This window comes from Mus pahari, chromosome 20 (assembly GCF_900095145.1).
Source record: "Mus pahari chromosome 20, PAHARI_EIJ_v1.1, whole genome shotgun sequence".
NCBI classification, from domain to species: Eukaryota; Metazoa; Chordata; class Mammalia; order Rodentia; family Muridae; genus Mus; species Mus pahari.
The window spans coordinates 40,840,686-40,856,964 of NC_034609.1; the positions used below are offsets into that span (position 1 = coordinate 40,840,686).

A 16,279-nucleotide genomic window follows, 5' to 3' on the forward strand; every position below is an offset into this window, starting at 1 on the left:
CTCTCTCCAGATGTGAATTCACTCATTCAAGGTCACAGGCTGTCACTTGCCACCTTGTTTTTTCTTCTCTGTAGACTGTCCTTGAGGGGCCTTTTATTTCAAGTGGGCACTTAAAGCCCCAGTGCAGACCTTCCTTCACTTCCTTTCTCCAAGTGAAATAAACAAAACTAAAAATAATACAATTTTCATGGTTGGTGAAACTGAGAAATAGCTTGGCTTTAGTCCACGAGTGGCTTCCCAGAGTTTCGCAGAGGAGGTGTGAGGAACCACCGGCAGAGCCCATTCTTCCTAGCTCAAGAATCACACGCCCTCACTCAATCTTGCCCTAAAGCTGGAGTCTGTAGCTACCTAGCATTGTCCTGGGCCACCCCTTAATACCCCTAGGTCTAGTTTATTCTCCCAGTCCATTAACACTAAACTCTCCTTGGGTTGGCCATTAAGATGCACAGAATCTGTATTTTAGCAGGGTTAGAGCTACAGAATCTGCACTACATCTTAATGGGAGTCACAAACTACATTAAGCTGGACCAGTATTATGCTGGTATCTGCAGACAGTCTGTGATTATCAACCCACACAGAAGCTAGAACAGCCAATGAACCAAACACCGCCTAAAATCTCATCAGTCATCAGGTGGGAGTAGGTTAGGCAATTTTAGCAGAGCAGTATTTAATGAACTCAGAATGCCTACCCCCAATGCTTTGGGGTGTGTGTGTGTGTGTGTGTGTGTGTGTGATGTGGCCCGAGAGTTTTATACCTATCCCAACTATCACACATCTATAAATTCACATCCATTTAAAATGCACAATTGGGGATTCTGTGTCACATGAGCACAAGAGAACAAAGCCAGGTAGCCAAGACATTCACAAGGAAGTTAAGTAAAAAAAGACAGGGGGAATTGAGCAATTTAACAATATGTTTGAGTTGGGCAGTGGTAGTGCATGCCTTTAATCCCAGCACTTGGAAAACTGAGTTTGAGGTCAGCCTGGTCTACATAGTAAGTTCCAGGACAGCCAGAGCTGATACACAGAGAAACCCTGACTTGATACAACAACAAAAAACCAAATCAACAATGAAAAATACACCCAAGCCTTTCTTTGTGGAGAATAATGGCTTGTTTCCAAGATACCCCCAAACAGGGAGTTGTTACTTTATCACTCAATAAAACTTTTCTTGCTCACGCTCTAAAAACAGTCAACAGGATGTAAATGTTCTATATATTGGTATAGAAACAATAACACCTTAAAAAATATCCAAAATTGGGAGGAAAAAAAGAAGGAGGCTAAGGGTTGGGTGGCTATGTCCTTTCCCTTATCCTAAGCAGCAGCAACAGCAGCAGAGGAGAGATTCAATAGGTATTGTTTAAAGGTGAGAAGCTGGGGCTGGTGAGATGGCTCAGCAGGGAAAGGTGCTTGCGGCCAAGCCCGACAACCTAGGTTCAGTCCTCACATGGTGGAAGGAGATAACATGCTACGTACATGTATGCACAAACAAACCTTAATTATAAAGGTGATAGGACAATAGATAGTGTAGATATTCCCTAAGAGAATGAGCCAACACAGGGGTGGAGGAAGGTGTAAGGAAATGGGGCGTGTCTAATCTGTGCAGCTCAGCAGATGCCATATAAATGAAAAGCTCTGGGGACAAATCAGCCATTGGAAGGGATGGCTAAGTTGGAAGATTGTATGTAAGCTACGAGGGAGCATGCACTGGATCCGTGCTTTTTATTTTTAAAAAATAAACCTATTGTAAAAATTCAAATAAACATGACACACTGAAACAGACTTCCTAAGTCTCTCTATATCAATAAGCTTCTATACAGTTAGAGCAGCCATTATGTAGCTGCAGCTTCTCATTGGATTTTTACCCTTGCACTATTGAGTGTTTTTATGCACTTCTCCGCTGCCCAAACCAAAAAATTCAAAGGATGTAATTAGAACTAGAAAAACCATTAGCTTTATACTGTCTTTCATAACTTGTGTCTGTTACCTGTAGCCGGTCCTTGTTCATTATCTGTTATGTAGTCTTTCTTGCTCTCTTTCCTCAGGGATATATTGTATCCACACATGTCCATTTGTTTACAATATTAATGAATATTACTGGCTAGGGATCTGTGCTTTTAAAAAGAAACACTAACATCTACTTAGAGAGGAAAGGCCCATCATAGTGGTATGCTATAGGCTAGGGAGTGGGTATTTTGTTTTCCCTGGATTCTTTTAGACAAGGCAACCAATCAGCTATTGAGATGGAGTTCAGCAACCGCTGTTTTACAGGGCTGAGGGTTCGGATCGGCTCAAGCTCACCCTGTGCCAGTCCTAAATAAAAAGACACATTTCAAGGTCTGCACGTGGATCCCAATTGTAAATAGGAAATGGGTTCCAGAGAGAGTGATCAATACAGCCATAGACTGCCAAGAGATACTCAGATAGGAAATCATTGAAGATAAAGGCGACTCCTAGCCCTATGTTTTGTGAAAGCCCGAGAGGAGGCGGTGGGTTGAAAACTCATTACTGCTCAGACTCTTTTGACTTTATGAGTACTTAAGAAGGAATTAAACCACAGTAGTATCAATCACTCTAATTTCAGTGGGGAGGGGCAAGTCTGTAGATTCTCACTTCTTTCTAAAATTGCATTTATCAATTGTGCCTTTGTAAGTACATGTGTGGGGAGTCGCTTCTCTCCTTCCCTATGGGACCCAGGGTGTCAGGCATTGCAGCAGGCACCTTTACCTGACGAGCCATCTTGTCAGCCCCGTTTTGATTTCTTCTGAGCCAACCATTTCTCGTTGGCAGATGTTTTAACTTTACTATGTGGATGTGTTTATCAAGAACGCTAGTCCCTCTCTGTGACTTTAGGACAGGAACTTGGGCATCTGGGTAGCATGCCCCAGCATGGCACACTGGCCTCTCTGCCCTTGGAATGGGTGTGCCATCTCCAGGATATCCCGAGAAAGCCCAGAGCTGGTGCCATTGGCTCTTCTCCTTCTGTTTCTGCTCCAGGGTTTAGATCAGTCCCTCTGAAGAATGGGTACAGCGAAGACATCGAGCTGGCGTCCCTCCTGGTTTTCTGTGAGATGCGGCCAGTCCTGGTGAGTGACGGGCCCTGACCAGTTGGCCAGGGGTGGGAATAGAATGGAAATACTCTGGATTAATGAGCTGAAACCCTCCTAACCAGTCAAGGTTCTGGGTTTTTCCCCTCAGCATCCTTTCTCGAGGATTGCTGTAGGATTCTGGAGTGGGTTGTACAGTCTGCTGGGAGAGGTCCTGGGAAGAAGCTCCTCCTGGTTACTTGGCGCCAACAGCCTGGGCGGATGATATTTTCCCAGGCAAGCTCCTCCTTTCTGGATGTGTTTCCCACCTGTTAGTCTTGGGTCATGGCTTCAAAGGGTCTGTGGGGGTAGGGGGAAGGCTGGACCCTGATTCCCATGGGCTGGCGACTCTCTGCACTAGAGGGACCTTCGTTCTAGTCCTGTTTGTCAGTGTCTTGAAGAGTTCTCGTTTCTCCTTTGACCCATCAGCTTGGTTGTGTGTTGAAGTCACTTTGTCACCTCGACCCACACAAGAAGCACCGTCAGGGAGGAGAGTTTGTTTGCCTCACAGTTTGATGTGACACAGTCCACTGTGGTGAGGGAGGCGTGGTGATGGTGGCGCTGTGGTGGGGGCAGTTTGGATAGCTTCTTGCTGAGGAATCAGGAAGCAGAGACGGTATAGGAAGTGGGACTGGGCTAAAAACGTCAATGCCCGCTATCAATGAGAGTGACTTTCTTCTTCCACAGCTTTGCCACCACCAGGTGGGGACCACATTTAAACAAACACTTGTCTGTGTGGGGTCATTTTGCATTCAAATCTTAACATGTAAATGTGGCGGAAAGGTCTTGGCTTCACTGAAATACACCAAAGAGTGCCATGGACTTAGGCTAGGCTCTCGTAGCTGGTAGTGTGTGTGTGTGTGTGTATGTGTGTGTGTGTGTATGTGTATATATTTATATGCACATATATATGCATATATATGCACACATATATACATATACATATATACACATATACATATACATACACACACATACATACACACACAAACATATATATATATATACACACACACATATACATACATTTGCAAAGGATCTGCGTAAGGTTAAAAATATTTCCCTGTCAAAACCATATGAGACAAAGGACCTTCAAGGATGTTATTGATTTCTTTTGTGTCGGCCATCTACTGCTGGACATGGGGCTTACCCTTAAGAGTGGTTTGTATCCTCAGTGAGACAACTGGAGGCAGCTGCTGGGTCCACTTCTAGATGAGCTGGGACTTGATATCTGGCACGGACCCGTGCGGGCCCTGTGCACACTGCCATGGTCCCCGCGAGTTCATGTGCGCACTGGTCCTGTTGTGTTTAGAAGGCCTTGTTTCCTTAGAGCCCGCCATCCTAACTGGCTCTTACAAGCTTTCCGTCCACCTCCTCTTCCACAGTCTTCCCTGATCCCCGAAGGGAGGGGGAGGGATGGCGAAGACAACCGTATAGGACTGGGCGTTCCAAGGTCTCTCACCCTCTGGACATTGTCTAACTGCAGTTCCTTCTCTGTTATTGTTATTGTCTGCTGAAGGAGGAAGTGTAGTAACAAATACTAAGTGTCCCAGTGTGGGGTGGGGTGGGGGGGTGTTTCTTTCCCGCCTTAGACCATTTATGTTCCCAGATGAAAGATGCACGCAACCTTTATAGTTTTAAATAGCCTTAGGCAGCACAGCAACTGGGCAGCTGCCTGTCCTCCATGTCATTAGAATCTACTTTCTTATTGATAACCCCAAGTTATCACTGACTATTTACTATATATTTCATCTAGGTTGCTCTGAACCCAAGAGAATCCACTTCTCTTGGCCTATGGCGGCTCTCCTCCTCCCTCCTATATGTTCTTTTTCCTCCATGGTGACTTATTCCTGCCTCTCCTCCTCTTCGTGGTCCCCTCTCCCCAAGCCCTTGAAACCTCAACCCCACCAATGTCTCTTCTGCCCAGCTATTGGATGTTGGCATCTTCATTCACCAATCATAATTAACTTAGGGGGTAAGGTCCCAGGGGCTGCGTGCAGACTCCAGGTCTTGGGGGCCTACACTTAGCATTACAATAGACAGTAATAGATAAAACCTCACCAGGAAGCTTCTCTGATGATGGCTGAACAAAACCTGGTCTGTAAATATAGCAGAATGTCATTAGGAGGCATTTATGGCTATATTCCTACAGTAGTATCTGGTTTCCTCCCAGGTCCCTGGCCTATCTGCTCTCCAGTTTTTGGCCACCCAAGCAGCATTGGGATCATGGAGTAGGCTTTAAAATCAGATATTGGTTGGTTGCACTCATTAGTGTTGTGCCACTATTACACTAGAGCATCTTGCAGGTTGGTCATCCATCGTTGTAGACAGTAGACGCTGTAGCTGGGCTGGTGCTTACTCTTCTCCGTTGGCAGCACACGGAGGGCTTCAAGTATCATGAACACTGGTCCATAGGGGTAAAGGCTCTAGGTAGGCACTGGCTCTACCTGTCTGTGTTCAATGGGTTGTATGGGTGTAGTTTTCAGCAATAGAGCAGTAACATCAGTGTGTGGAGAGCAGTTACTAACCTTGGCACTAGCCCTGGTTGTTTGCAGGTTCCCATGTGGTTATTTTTGGCCAACTCCTCGCTTAGATGTGACCTGTTCTTGGCATTGGAAGCATCCTTTGGTGATGCGAGGTGTCCAGATGGGCCTCCATCTTCCACATCATTTGGCAACTCCATTCAGACTGACTTCATACACACACAGAGATATATTTTAGGAAGCTTCTATTGTAGCTAACCATACAATCCCTACCATGACCGTTAGTTTTAACCTTCCCCGTATTTCCTTTGTCACCTCCTTCCCTCCACCTGTAACTATATATTCTATTCTCCCTTCCTAGGGAGATCCATCTCTCTCCATCCCAACCCCTTTCTCTCTATGTAACCTCTGTGGTTATACATATTATAACTTAGCTAACACCACATATAATACATACCCTATTTGTCTGAGTGTAGACCTCACTCAAGATGATTTTTTTTCTAGCTCCATCCATTTACCTGCCAATTTCACCATTTCATTTTTTTAAATGGCTGAGTAATATTGCATTGTGTAAATGTACTACATTATCCATTCACCCGTTGATGGACATTTAGGCTGTTTTCAATTTCTGTCTATTATGAAGTTGCCATGAACACGATTGAGCAAGTGCTCTTATTGCAATGCCTGGCATGCAGATAATTCATTTTTCCATGACCCTTCACTCTTCTACCAAAATCTCAGCGAGCTTGCCACGAGCCAGGGAATTCTATAGCCCTCACACATTTCCCATTGGGAAACCTAAGCCAATTGTGGCCCCCAGTGTGCTGACATATCTTGCTACTGGACCTCATTGTGTTTTCTGGTAGGGGAACTGTTGGCCTGTGATGTTCTTTGGGCTGTAAGAATTAACATGTTAGCAGTTTCTTAACTGTCAGTTCCTGAAACATAGCTGAGAGCTTTCCAATGGGGCAGGAGGGGCAGGACTGGGAGACACCTTTTACAGCCATTGTGGTAGTCCAGGAAGTGAAAATTGCTGAATTCATAGCCAGGCATGGTGGCAACACACCTTCAACCCCAGCACTCGGGGAGGCAGAGGCTAGCACATCTCTGTGAGTTCCAGACTAGTCGGGACTTGAATGAATGAATTAAACGAATGAATGAATCTATCCTGAACTTGACTGAGAGTAACTTGGCTTCCTCGTATGGTGGTTTCTCAAGCTCTCACAAAACATCAGGGTTAAAGAGGACATAGAAATAAGGGAAGTAAGGCAGGAGGCAGAGAGTGACAGACGGTAGTTGGCTAACGACCCAGTCAGCCAAGGGTACCACCACTCTCTAATGTAAGATAGCTTCAGGATGAGGAAATTCTGTCTGAAGGGGAATAGATCATACAATAGTTTCCATCTTGAAAATAATTGTAAATGTTAAGCTAAAAACATATAGTTTTCACTTGAACCTTCAGTGAAGCACCCCCCCCCCCTGCCAATTCCATGTTCCTTCTGTGGTAAAGACCTGGACAGGAATATTTTTGTAAGTTCCCTCCGGTACTGTGGCTAAGTGAGCAAAATGCTTAAGCCCTCACGGGTCTTAAAGCGTTCCTCTTCAGAATGAAATACGTACAAGCCAACATATCATAAATAGGACCAAGATGCTTAGTAAATCTATCAAGATAAGATTCCTTTTGGTATGATGGCTTTCCAAAACCCCTGTGGGTCTGGGGCGATGGATCCTCTGGTAACATGCCCGTGGGCAGGAGGACCTGAGCTCTGACCCTTGACACTCTCATAAAAGCCAGGCACAGCAGTGCTGATCTGTAATGGCAGGGCAGAGGACGCCTGGGGCCTGCGGGCCAGGCTAGCCGGTCAGTAAAACCCAGGTCTGTGTGAGGCCCTGTCTCAAACACAAAGTGCAGTGTGATTGAGGGAGACATCCAGTATTGACCCCTGGCTTCTACAAATACATGTGCATACGCAGCAGTGTACAAACGTGCATGCATGTATACACACACACACACACACACACACACACACACACACACACACACACACTCCTCAGTACAGATCACATATATAGAGAAAAAAGAAATCAGTATTGAGTTCGTTTACTTCCCTTTCTCCTAGGGTGTCTCTGTCTGTCTGTCTGTCTCTCTCTCTCTGTATTAATTTCACACACAACTCAACCCCTCCCCCCACCCCCGACTCCCAGACTTTGGTATTGTTCAGCTTTGGCATCAGGATATTCTTTGTAAGATGTTCAGTAGCATCTTGCCTTTTGTCCACTAGATGGCAGCAACTCCCACCTCACACAATGGCACGAACTCTCCTGGCACTGGCACACCTCCCTCAGGTGGCCATCTCCTTGAGACCCACTGCTCTCAAATGAGATTCTAAGCACCTTCCTATTCCATTCTGCCATTAAGTAGATTGGCTACGAGCTCAGTATTCCTCCAATACTTAGATGGGACCCATTTACCCCTCTGGCTCTCAGGCCCGTCTCCCTCATGTCTGAATTATTCGCTCGGGCTCCATTCCCAGATGCGGAATGAGTGGGGCCGGATAATTGAGCAGGGTGGTAGAACTGCAAACCTAAACCTTGACATCAAGGAGGGCTAGAAGAGGCTTTGCGGGGTTCCGACTCCCTGCCTCTCAGCCCACCAAAGCGGGCGGGCTTCTTTCTCTGTGGTCTGCCAGGGGGTGCGGGGTGGGGGAGAAGGTCTGCAGCGCCTCTGTGCCCGTAAAGTCCATCTGTAGGCGGTTCATGGGAAAACCAGGCAGCAGACGCAGCTGCAGAAGGCGGTTGGAGAACACTTTGGGAAGCTGCTGTGAACACCCTGAAACGGTCATCAATGCATTATTAGGAATCACTGACAGCAGAGGAAGTGAATGGATTTCAAAGACAATTGTGCTCAGCTATTCTTGGCTACTTTGATGAGGGATGCCCTGATATGCTGGGGGACCCCACTGTTGAGCGAGGGACACGGGGAGTGGGAAGGAGGCTCTGAATGGACAAAGTCCCCTCCCGCAGGTCTGCTCTTTAAGAGGAAGCCTCTGAACGTGTGCAAATGTCATTTTGGTGGCTGGCTCTGGAGCCTGCATTTAATCGTACATCTGTCACCTGGTTCCGTACCATCTCCAGCTGCCAGTTGGCATTTCCGTCCATGCCAGAATGAAGGCCTCTCTCGGAGGCTGTGCAGGCCACATGTGCAGTAAGCTAGGCTTCCTCCTTGATGTCTAGGGGGTCCAGCCCTGCTGGATGTCACTGTGACCTCCAGATGGGAGAGCCAGCAAGACTTTTCTGAACAAGGGATTGCTCCCCCGGAGAGCCCTGATGGAATTTTCTCATGAAGTGTTTGTTGAAATAAAGCTTAAAGCTGAGGAAGTCTGTCAGTAAAGAATTCAGATCTCTTCCAAGGTGGCCACTTACACGGCACAGCAACTTTATGGACCCTTGGTTCTTTACCGTGTTTGCCAAATGTATGTTTTTAAGGAGTGTTTGAGCACTATAATATTATGTGCTATATTTAATTTGGGGAGCAGGGTAAGAAAGGAGTGAGGTTTAAAAAAAAAAATCCCCACAGCAGCCTGTTCGTAGCTTGTCTCCTCTGCCTGGTCTCTTTTCTTTTTTCCTGCATATGATATTTGTGAAGTTGGATTCACACGTGTGTGCCCTTTCCCCCTCTGCAGATGGCTTGAAGAAGCCCTTCTCTGGCGTGTGATTTTTCAAAGCCCTGAATGCTTTGTTTTGTCAGCTTCAGGTCCCCGAGTCACTCAGCCCCTCTTCTACCCCTGGGCGCTGCAGTTGGTGGCAGGGTTTTTTTTTTTGTTGTTGTTGTTTTTGTTTTTTTGTTTTTTTTTTTGATTTGTTGACTCTGTAAATAGTAGAGGTTTTCACATAACTTTTTTTTTTGATTAAAAGTATTCTCTATGGACTAGATATTTGGCAGTGGAATAAATAGAACAAAGAATAAAAAGATGCTACAATTAAAAGGAGGGGTAGTGATTCTCAACCTGTGGGTCGTGACCCCTTTCACAGGGGTCAAATATCAAATATCTTACATATTTACATTATGATTCATAACAGTAGTAAAATTACAGTTATGGAGTAGCAATGGAAATAGTTTTACAGTTGGGGGGTCACCACAAAACGAGGAACCACATCAGAGGGTGGAGGCATTAGAAAGGTTGAGGACATTTGCTTTAGAGGAAATGTTTTCTGAAAGTCAGGGCTGGGGTTTAGGTCAGCCTTGACATTTAGGGGATGGGGTCTCTGCCCAGATGACCTGCTTTTTGGGGGGAACAGAACAGAGTGTGGAAGCTTACACACACCCTGACCATCATCAGGGAGTGAGCTGGTGGTGCCTGGCGGGGACATTTAGAAAACCAGCTTCCTTAATTAGCTTGGGGTGGGTTGGAATTCGCTTTGCTCTGGGCTGGTAGGAGAAAGGGACAAGAGGTAGTGAGATTCCCGGGCAGCCCAGCGTGGTGGCTTTCCAGCTAAAGGCACACAGAGCCCAGCAGAAGTGTCCCTTCACTGGAGAAAAGCCATGATATGTTGGTGGCTTTGAAAGTCATATAACAATCGAGGAATGACAACACTGAGAGCCACCCATGAGGTAGGGAAAGGGCGCACGTGCACATCTACATCCATCCGGAGCCCCGGAGGACCAAGCACTGAAGCTTTTCAGATTGAGAATGATATTTCCTCTACTGGGGAGGGACCTGAAGACAGACTCAAACCCTCCCGGTGCCTTACCAGCTAGAGTTTGGCTATGTCGGGTCCAAAGAGGGAGGGACGGTTATGTTTGCCTCCCCAGATCCATTGATAGGACACAGATATCAACCAGACAAAGCCCCGGGCTGTAAAAATCAAATCTAGCCCATGCAGAAGAAGAAAGGCCCACTGTGCAGCTAGAGTGGATGGCGGCCGTGGAGCCAGGAGACAGGAGTCAGAGGCACCTTGGGAGCTACCTCGTGGAGCTCTGGAAAAGGCTCTGGAACCAGAAACAGAAAAGCAGACTCTGACCTCTTATGTAATGAAGATCTCTGTGAGTTCAAGGCCAGCCTGGTCTACGGAGCTAGTTTCAGGACAGTCGGGGATACACAGAGAAATACTGACTGGAAATACAAAATGAAACAAAGAAAATTTCAACTTAAAGAACGGTGCCTGTGTTGAAGGCAGAGTGCCGAAGGACTTCAGAATCTAGAACACAACACCATTAGAGAGGAAGATTGCTGAAGTGACAGGTTGGGCCACTCTTCAGGCGGAGGGGCAGTCTCTACAGACTCGTTCATTTGATTCAGTGGGATATGAAAAGAAGATGGCTGACACACCCAAACACACTTGAGTGTGTATAAGGTAAAGTCTAGTATTGGACTTGTCCTCATTAGCCCTGGAGACTGGAGGACAGGGACATGCCAGCCGCAGACTGGCAAGGGGAGGGAAAGCATTGTCCAGTCCCCTCCTGTCAGGACAGTAGGACAGTATGGATGCCCACGAGGGACCAGGGGGATGCTACTCTACAGATACATTCATGGAGCCAGGGAGGTGGCTGAGTTTGGATCCCAGTACCCATGGGAAAGCCAGGCTACATGGAACACATCTGTAACCCCAGCACCCCCTGGGAAAAGTGGGAGAGCAGGCTGATCCTCAGAGCTCATTGGCCAGGTAGACTGGTTAAGCTCTGGGGTCTGTGAGAAACATCATCTCAAAAGTAAGGTAGCCAGGCATGGCGGTGCACACATTTAATCTCAGCACTGGAGAGGCATAGTGAGGTCCTAGCCAGCCAGGGGCGACATTGTGAGATGCTGTCTCAAACATAAGTAAGAAAGTTGAGAGCCATGGAGGGAGGGAGATACCCGACGTTGTGCACACAAAGACATTGCTGAGTTTACAGGAATTTTACCAGAAGCAAACCCCTACTTAGCCCCCCTATATAAAGCAAACTTCTAGATGGAGCAAACTTCTAGATGGTAAAGTGTGGAGGTGGGCAAATGAGGAGATTTCCTGGTATAACTGAATCTTCCAGAGGCAAGAGCACTGGTTAAGACTTTGTGATGGCATCAAGGAAGGAGACACGAGACACATACACCATAATGAAAAATCCTGCAATCTGCAGCTAAAAATAATCAGCACAATAAAAAACAAACAAAACAAAAACAGAATAAGGTTTTCATCTCTGAAGACAAGGACCGGGCTGAAAATGCCCTGCAGAGGGAGACTTCCACACAAAAATAAGCCTTGACTTTAAAGTAAACCTTTGCATTCTGCAAATGGATACAAATGGATACCAATCTCTTTACTTCTTTGTCTTGGGAACTTGATGAACTTGATTGTGTCCTGAGTCAGAAGGCAACCCTTCCTGTACCTTTAAACATGGTGACTTCCCTGAGTTGTCATTTGCCTGTGATACCATAAGTTGGACAGATGTTGAGAATGTGTGGTATTCCAGAATAAGAACCCCAAGGGCTGGAGAGCTGGCTCAACACTTAGGAGCACTGGCTGCTCTTGCAGAGGACCTGGGTTTGGTCTTCAGCACTCATGGGACAGCCCATTACTGCCTGACGCTCCAGTTCCAGGGGAATCCATGACTCGCGTGACTTCCACAGGCATCAGACATGCATATACAAAATGCTTACTTACATACATACAATAAAAATAAGCCCCGAAAGAAAAATATTCTAAATAAGAAGCCAAAATTACTTGAAAATCACTAATAAAATATTTGTCACACTTATGCAAGCAAACCTTACTTTCCTATACTTTGCACATGTTGAGAATTTTGAAAACTGAGGCTTGGGACAATCCTGTATGGAGCCCTTCATGCAGGCTTTCCTTAGCAGCTCCTGATAGCTTTGTGTGGTCCTGCCCCATCTGAATCTATTTTGAATTTTCAGATGTGGTAGATTATTATAGCCACCATGGAGATCTGTGACCTCTGATCTCGCTGTTGTGACTGGTTGTGGGTACGGTTGGCCACACCCATGTGAGACACTGAATTGGTAAATGTGTGTGTTCCGAGTGCTCTGTGGATTGGCCAGTGTCCTTCACCTCTCCTCCTCTAGCTTCCTTATCCCGAGACACAATTAAGAGTGCCAGTTAATAAGATGTCCCAGGGACCGGAAGAGTCACATGTCTGTCACTTTAGATCAAAGCTAGAATAGGTTCAGCCCAGGAAGGGGTATCAAAAGCAGGGACAGGGCAGAAGCCAGGCCTTGTAATCAGTCAAGCTGTGAACACCAGGGAAAAGCTCTTGGGGGGCCAGAGGAGTAGGGGGGTGGGCGGGAAAGCTACTCTTATAAGAACAGACAGAGAGGCATCTTATTTCAATATGGAGAAAGTGCCAGTGGTCTGGTTAGAGGATGAAGGCAGCCACAGCATTCACTTAACAGAAGTCCCGAGAAAGCTACAGGAAAAAAAAATGACAGTCGGCAGGGAGGCTCCTAGTCTTTAAGGAAAGAATCTGTTTCAGAGCATCACAGCAGGAGATGAAGCAGAGGGTGCTGCTACAGGAGAGCCAGCCGAGTCACTGGCCGTGTGACCACAGATGAAGGAGGCTGGGTAGTACAGTCTCAGAGCAGATGAAATAATCACTTGGATGCAACAGTGGATTCTGTCGCTACAGAGACACGTCAGTGCTAAGCTTCGAAAGCCTTGGGTAGGGGCTAATGTAGCTGGTGGCTATATGTGAAGAGCTAGTTTACAGTTCTAAAAAAATCCCCCCCCCCCGAGGATTATCTTAAGTCCACTTTGCACTCCGAAGCCTGGGTGACAGCACATCCATTTACGACATGATTTACTGAAGCATTTAAGCCCTGTCATTGAGACCTCAAAAGAAAAATTCCCATCCCGCGCATTGATGGTGCGCTGGTCACCCAGGGGTCTGGTGGAGATGGATGGCAAGATTCCTGTTTTTGTGCCTGCAGATTCGCGATGCTTTCTGCTGTCCACATATCAAGGGGCAGTTCTTGACTTCTGAGGTTTATTATTTAGGAAATGCATTTCCTAGAGCTGTGGCTGCCATACTTGTTCTTCTGGTGGAGAACTTTCTGGAAAGGACTTGCTCTTCTAGAAGCCAGTTAGAACATCAGTGATTCTTGAGAGGCCAAAAAAAAAAAAAAAAAAAAAAAAAAAAAGCAGCCTGTAATAAGTTGATGCCCATTCGTGTGGATAGCTGGTGGAATAACTACAGGTGGGTTATAGTGGGAAGCCAAGCCAAAAGACCTGACTCAGCAAAACACTACAGCAGTGGTTCTCAACCTTCCTAATGCTGTGACCCTCATGGTATGGTGATTCCCTCTGCCCCAGAATTATTTTTGTTGCCACTTCATAACAATAATTTTGCTGCTGTCATGAATCGTGATGTAAATACTCCTGTCTTCCAATGGTCTTAGGCAACCTCTGTAAACTGGTTGTTTGACGCCCCCCCCCCCCAAGGAGTCGCAACTCACAGGTTAAGAAACATTGCGCTATGGTCAATTGGTAACACTGCTATGGAGGAGTTGTGTATGGATGAACCAAGAGAGAACCTCTCTGGAGAAGATGCTGCCGAGGTGAGACAGCAGCAAGCACAGGATTGTAGTTCATGAAGCAGCGCTGGGGTCAATGGGAGAGACTCCAGCTTTATGGACGTTGTACAATGTATCAGAAACACCTGGTCCGCACCCACCCCACACTTGTAGCCACCCACAGAAATGTTAACATAAGACAACTGAAAGTATGCAAGTGTCTGTGTGCCTGTGAGACCAGGTGCTAGAAGATAGATAGCATTGGATCCCCTAGAGAGGAGTTATGGGTGGCTCTGAGTTGCCGGATGTGGGTGTTTGGAACCAAACTCTGGTCCCTGCGAGATCAGCAAGAACTCTTAGTGCCTGGGCCTTCTCTCCAGCTCCCGCCTTGGTTTTTGAGACAGCTTCTCTCACTGGCTTATTCATTAGGGTAGGCTGGCTGGCCAGTGAGCTCTGGGGACCCATCTGTCTTTGTCTCCCCGGACAATATTAAATTTTTATCACACTGGTCAGGGTTTTTACGTAGGTGCAGGGGATCATCTTCATGCTTACAACCCATGCTCTTATGGACCAATCATCTCCCCAGCCTTACTCTACCTTTTAAGTCCCTTAAGTTGTCTGCTCTCACCACCTCCGTCCTCACCTGGCACCACCCTTTCTTCCACGTGAACATATGCCTGCATAGACACCCATGAACGTATGTAAAAGCCAGAAGTTGATCTGATATAGGAATGAGCAGATTCAACTCAGAAAGACACACAGTGCTCTTGTGTTTCAGGGTTTTATATTAAAGCCATGTTTGGAAGACCAAGGACTGTAGCAGCTGCTAGCTTTTGTGTAGGCGATGATGGTAAAGCAGAGGCCAGAGGTCAATAGGAGAGACTCCCAACTTTGGAAGGAAGTTCTACTATGTTGCAAAAGTCACCTCTGCTTAAAATTAGGCCCCGGCCTCCAGGAGCTGCCCCAGTTGCAAAACCTCTGCCCTCCGTTCTTCCAGGCACTCACGGGGAGGCGCAAGGTGTGTCTCCCAGACCTGCTTGGAAGGTGTCACTCACAAGGTTGTTCTCTCCCACCCCCCGCCCCCAGGAGAGTGAAGAGGAACTCTATTCCTCCTGCCGCCAACTGCGGAGACGGCAGGAAGAGCTCAACAATCAGCTCTTCCTGTACGACACGCACCAGAACCTGCGCGGAGCCAACCGTGATGCTCTGGTGAAGGAGTTCAACGTTAACGAGAATCAGCTGCAGTTGTACCAGGAGAAGTGCAACCGGCGGTAGGTGTAACCCTAACCTCCTGACCCCCTCCACGCCCCCTCCAATCCCCCAAAGTCTTGGAGCCTCTAGGAGTGACCTGGAAGCTGCCTAACACCTTAAGCAAATGAACTAACCTTCAAAGAACACTGCCTAAGCTCCGCCCACCAGGCGTGTTCTCATTGGATCCTTAAAGAGCCGCCATCGCCGCTGCGGACCAAGGGGGGCGTGGACATTCCCCAAGGCTCAGGGGTGTGCTAGGAGCCCAGAGCCGCCTCCACTCAGCCACACGTGACCTGCAAGGTAGGGTGGGAGTTACCCACTGATGGGGCTCAATCTCCTGTATTTCAGGCTGAGAGAGAAGAGAGTGAGCAACAGCAGGTTCTACTCCTAGAAGCCTTGTGTGCGTGCGTACGGTGTTCACGAGCGCATCTGGGTACAGGAGAGCCTTATAATCAGCCCCCAGGAAGAGATTCATCTGTGACATTCATCGTCCTCTCTCCGAGCCACTCACCATGGGGATGGCAGTTCTGAAGTCGCCCCTGTGGGCAGGAGGAGTTGAGACCTTCCTGCTATTTTTCCACCTTGGACAACTTTCTTAACTTATACTACTCCAGATAGAGGATCCCCCAACTGTGTGCCTTTTGTCCTTCCCTGTTCTCAGCCTCATTGAATAAAGACAACAGTTTCATGCCGTTAAGTGTTCTATACCTGATCTGTACAGTAAACAGGAGTTCCTCTGTGGTGAACAAGCTTCTGCCGATGACCCAGTAACTGACTTCCACGGAAGGTGAGCTGAGACATGGGGAACTAATTCATTAGATTCCAAGAAAAGATTTCGGCTAAGAGGCAAATGATTCTACAGTTAAGGCCACCACTATATTCTACACGACCCCAAAGGCTGGTTGGGAGCTCACCTCAATGTGTGTTAGCTACCACTGGCATAGCAGTTGTCTAG

General features: G+C 47.0%; 1 protein-coding gene across 1 annotated transcript in view; it reads left to right on the plus strand.

Annotated features, from left to right (window-relative positions):
• Positions 1-16,021, plus strand: part of Plcg2 (phospholipase C gamma 2) — a 131,530-nt gene extending 115,509 nt beyond the window's left edge. The window contains exons 31-33 of the mRNA XM_021220278.1: positions 2,998-3,086; positions 15,160-15,344; positions 15,673-16,021. Of these exons, the coding sequence (XP_021075937.1) occupies positions 2,998-3,086; positions 15,160-15,344; positions 15,673-15,715 (317 nt within the window). The 3' untranslated portion in view covers positions 15,716-16,021. The remainder of the gene's footprint in view (positions 1-2,997; positions 3,087-15,159; positions 15,345-15,672) is intronic.
• The last annotated feature ends 258 nt before the right edge of the window (positions 16,022-16,279 follow it).